General features: G+C 48.1%; 1 protein-coding gene across 1 annotated transcript; it reads right to left on the bottom strand.

Moving 5' to 3' along the window:
- Positions 1 to 764: 764 nt before the first annotated feature.
- Positions 765 to 4,432, bottom strand: LOC127396379 (histone acetyltransferase KAT7-like). Its single transcript, XM_051643984.1, has 6 exons — positions 4,403 to 4,432; positions 3,142 to 3,252; positions 2,340 to 2,531; positions 2,070 to 2,159; positions 1,025 to 1,165; positions 765 to 779 (listed from the first exon to the last, which is right to left on the bottom strand). Exons 1-6 carry the CDS (start codon positions 4,430 to 4,432, stop codon positions 765 to 767), a joined length of 579 nt encoding a protein of 192 aa, XP_051499944.1.
- Positions 4,433 to 4,721: the final 289 nt, after the last annotated feature.

Here is a 4,721-nt window from a genome sequence, read left to right as displayed (position 1 = left end):
CTATTTAAAATTCAAGTTTTAATTAGAAAATTAAATTATTCTAATCTACAGAGGGATAAAGTCCTTTCTGAATATTTTAAATGTATTTTTTTTAAAGAATAAGCCATTATATAGTTTTAAACTCTTCAAGCTGACTTATCTTTAGTGGTGGCAGGACTGGAAAGCAGCCATACCCAATTATAGGAATATTCCTCCAGCTCTGCTGCTACACAAACATCTCCATGAGTGAAGCATGACCTGCCCCATCTTTAAGGAAGATGAATGAATGAGATGCAGGGGGATGTTCCTGAACCCACTCACTGCAAACCTTTTCCCTGGGAAGCATACCTTTGATAGAAATCTCTTGTCCTTGGAAATTATGCAGGTAACGAAGAAGAACTTCCTTCCAGTAGCTCCTGTAGCTGATGAGCCCTAAATCAGACAGAGGACGTTCTGGAGAGCCAACTTTTTCTTCTACTTTAGAAAGCAAATAGCCTGCAAAGGAAAAAAAAAAAACAACATTTATCCTTCCTAAACTACTCTCTCCTGACTGCTACCCTCTTTAGCACACAGAGAAAGCAGCTAGAATGAAGCCTGCTCAGCCACAACTGTAGATATATTAGATTTATCATGCCTCCAGGATTTGTCTCTCCATACTTACTGAAGTCAATGAGCATCTTGCCATAACCTTGCCTCATGTACTGGGGCATTGTCAGGATACAAGAAACATTGTAGTTGAGAAAAGAATTCTTCTGGTAAAAACAAGGAGAGAGAGAGAGGAGAGATTAACAGGTCTTGATCTGTACAAACAATGGGGATATCATCACCCCAGCAGACTGAACAAGCCTGTGCAACTGATACAAGGTGAAAGGAGCAACAGCAGAAAAACCTGCCTAACAACAAGTCACACAATCATCCTTCAGCTACCAACCTGGCTTAGTGTCTTGCTTGATTAGCCATTACATTGGGTGTTTGGTGCACAACTTTAAGCCTAGGATAGCTGGCCGTGGAGTTGTGCCTGGGTGTGTATGGATGTTCAACTAACCTTGGAGAAATAACCTATCAGGTGACAGCCAGTGTTGTCAGCTTCTGTCATGACATAGAAGAGGAAGGGTTCAACATCATAATACAGTGTTTTATGGTCCAAGAAAAGTTTTGCCAGCAGACACAGGTTTTGACAGTAGATCTAGAAGCAGAAGGAGAGTAGAATACATCTGTTTATTACAGTGGGACACCCCAAGAGTGGACAAAACCATGGCAAATGACAAGAAAATTCTGAATGATCTGAGAAATGAGGTACAGTCTTTCACACAAAGCAGCTAGGCCAGGAAACAATTCCATTTGTGATGAAACTTGATAAGCCCAGCTTCCTTAAGGGTGGGAATTGACGTCTGTGATATCAATCTCTTAACTCCCCAGATACCACATCTGTGGTATCTGATACCACTCGGTGAAGGAAGCAGAAGGTTGGACCTCTGCTTGCTTGCACTGTACTGTGTTAATCCTCTGCTTCAAGGTTATCTCTGGTCACTTGAAAAGCCTCCTCCCAGCTTCCCGCAGTGCAAAATTTAGCATTTGCATTTGTTTCTTTGTTCCTTCCTCTGAAGCCTCCCAAGAGCAGACACAACCAGAGGCAGGACACACATGGTGCTGCTGCCCAGCACTGAATGTGCAGCTGCAGATCCATGTTCTGCCCTTCAACTCAGGGCTAAGGAGATCACCCTCACCAACAGGAGGCTGGTTCACACACTAACCCCGAGCTGTCCAAGTATCCACAGGGAATGGGAGGTGGGCAGCACAACCCACTGAGGCTGAGCACAGAAATCTTCCCCCTACCCTGCAGTACAGGATCTTGACACACATGTCCAAGCACTGTATGAGCCAAGAGGTGGAACTGCTGGAGCACAACGTGGCTGAGGAATAACCACAAGGAAAACACAGACAAAACTGCAAGTGTGGACAGATCAGACTCTAGTCTTTCTACAACTAGAGAGAGAAAGGGCCACTTGTGTCCTGCTTCTCTACAGGAAAGGAGTGCCCAGCACATCTGAAAGCCACTCCAGACTGGCCTGAGGATGGCAGTTCCTTACCTTGTTCTTCTGCCCATCCACTTCAAACACTGAGATGGAGCCTTTCCGGTAGATTTCATCACCCGGTGGGTGTTTCCAAACACATTTTGCCTATGACAGGAAAACAACGACAGGGGGACGGCGTTTTCAGGGTGGAAAAAATTTACCAGCTCCTGGATATACCAGGAAACACACAGGTCTCCTAAAGCGGAGATAACACCAGGAATGTTTTCAGTGGAGATGCTGATAGCAGGTGTCAGGCAGGGGGATCAGCTCTGCCCCAGCCCTCACCATGTGCCTGCGAAGTATTGTCTGGCTCTTCCTGTACTTGAGGCAGAATTCACACATGTAGAGACGGCCCAGGCGAGCATACTCCTCTGGGTAGGGGGAGTGGTACCAGGTGTCCAGCTCGTAGCGGCCAAACGCGATGGTTTTAATCATGTTGCTGCCTTCTGTGATCTGGCCCTGGAGCCGCAGCTGTTCCTGGGAATGGGAAAAATGGAGGACTATTTAAAAAAAAACAACAACCAAACAAAAAACAAAAACAAGGGAGGTCGGTGGGAAGGTCGTATTTGTTTCCCTCAAGGAAAGAATTTACTTCAAGTCTTCTAAATTCACAGAATCCCAGACTGGTTTGGGTTGGAAGGGACCTTCAAGATCATCTAGATCCAACCCCCCTGCCATGGGCAGGGACACCTCCCACCAGCCCAGGCTGCTCCAAGCCTCATCCAACCTGACCTTCAACACTGCCAGGGATGGGGCAGCCACAGCTTCCCTGGGCAACCTGGGCCAGGGTCTCACCACCCTCAGAGTAAACAGTTTCCTCCTCATGTATCACCTAAATCTTCCCTCCTCCAGTTTTAATCCATCCTCCCTTGTCCTCTTACTACAATGATGTAAAAAGTCATCTTTCAATGTGACCACATCTAACAACCCCTCCCACAGACCTCTCCTTGATCAGCCTCAGTCTGAGCCCTGTCCACAAGCAGGAGTTACTGACATCAGGAAATGTCACAAAAATCAGTGCCAGGAAGCCTTCACATTCCTAACAAAGACCTTTGCTATCAGGTATAATAGGAGTCAGAAGTCTCACCACGTCCTCAGATGCCCGTGCTTGTGCTCTCCGGAAAAGCTCCAAGTCATACTCACTGGTCAGGTTTTCAAGGAGAGGTTCCCTAGTGTTGCCATAGGTTTGTCTGTGCTCCTGAAGCAATAAAATAACAGGAGATTTTGCTGCCACGATGCTACCAAGCTGTTGGATCTTGCAGCTTTTTTTAGCTGAGAATGTTATAGGATGGCTGGGAAAGCCAAACTCCTGCTTAGTTGTCTCATTCCAGACAGGAGGGCATTCAAAGAATTGAAACAAGAGCTAATGAGGGCACCAGCTTTGGGTCTGCCAGACATAACCAAGCCCTTCTGGCTGTTCTCACATGAAAAGCAAGGGGTGGCTTTGGGAATTCTAGCCCAGAAGCTGGGTCCCTATAAGGAGCAGTAGCATACATCTCCAAACAACTGGATACAGTTAGTAAAGGATGGCCAGGATGCCTTCGGGCAGTGGCTGCAGTTGTTCTGAATATTCAAGAAGCCTGGAAGTTCACTTTGGGACAAAAGATGGTTGTGCATACTTCCCATGCAGTAACCTCTGTTCTGGGACAAAAAGGGGGGGTATTTGCTCTCACCATCAAGGTTCCTGAAGTACCAAGCAGTCCTAATGGACTACAGAGGAACAGGTGGCAATGTTTTGGTACTATGAAAGCTTGAACGTAAGTCTTGCAAGCTTATCTTGCCCATCATAGGTGGGATATCTTCTCAGCATAATCATTCTCTGCAGAAAGAAACTGGGATGTTTTAATTCACCCACTTTTGATACTATTGGTGTTTGTGATTATACTGACAGTCATTAATTGCCTTTTATGGTACAGGCTAAAGAAACTGACTTTAAGAATTTGGGCCTTGCCTAAAGTAATGAAATAGAATGATCTAAAATCTTTGTAAAGGAATTTACAAAGTTTAAAGAAAAGGAGGGATTGATACATCATAGAATATTTGTTAGTAAATTCAATAGAAATATAGCCTCATAAAATTTTACTAAAATAATGAACCCCACCCATGTCCTCCTTGGCACCCCCCTCCTTGGATCTGACATTGAGCTGCACAGACTGCACCAGGGAGAAATGCCACTTCTCCCCCTGCTGCTGAAGCTGCCTCTCCTCCAGGATGTCCTGCTGCTGGAGCAGGGTGGCTCTGCTGGGCTGCTCCAGGCTCTGCTCTCTGCAGGCCCCACGGCTCCTCTGCTGCACCTCCAGCTGCACCAGCTGGACAGGCAGATGTTCCCCAGCAGCTCCAGGACCCACCCGCTGCTCTTGGATGCTGGGCTGGCCCATGGTGCATGTCAACTGGTGCTCTGCCCCTGCTCCCCGGCCTCCTGGCCCTGCCTCCCTGCCCAGGGCAGCTGGCACGGGGGCCCTGTGGGCAGCTCTTGTGGCCCGAGGAGCACGGGGGGCAGCGGGCAGGGGCCGAGCCCCAGGGGCCCATCCACCCTCGGCTGCCCTGGCCGAGCTGCCCGCCCGGTCCCGCGGTGCCACCGGCTGCTGGACGGGTCCCCAGCGCCCGCTGACAACCCTGCCAATGGCCTCCTGGGCTGGGGCCCAGGCTGTGTCCTGCCCGGCTGGG

The sequence above is a fragment of the Apus apus genome, unplaced genomic scaffold (assembly GCF_020740795.1).
Source record: "Apus apus isolate bApuApu2 unplaced genomic scaffold, bApuApu2.pri.cur manual_scaffold_98_ctg1, whole genome shotgun sequence".
Lineage (NCBI taxonomy): Eukaryota > Metazoa > Chordata > Aves > Apodiformes > Apodidae > Apus > Apus apus.
This window is presented reverse-complemented; position numbering and strand designations above follow the sequence as displayed.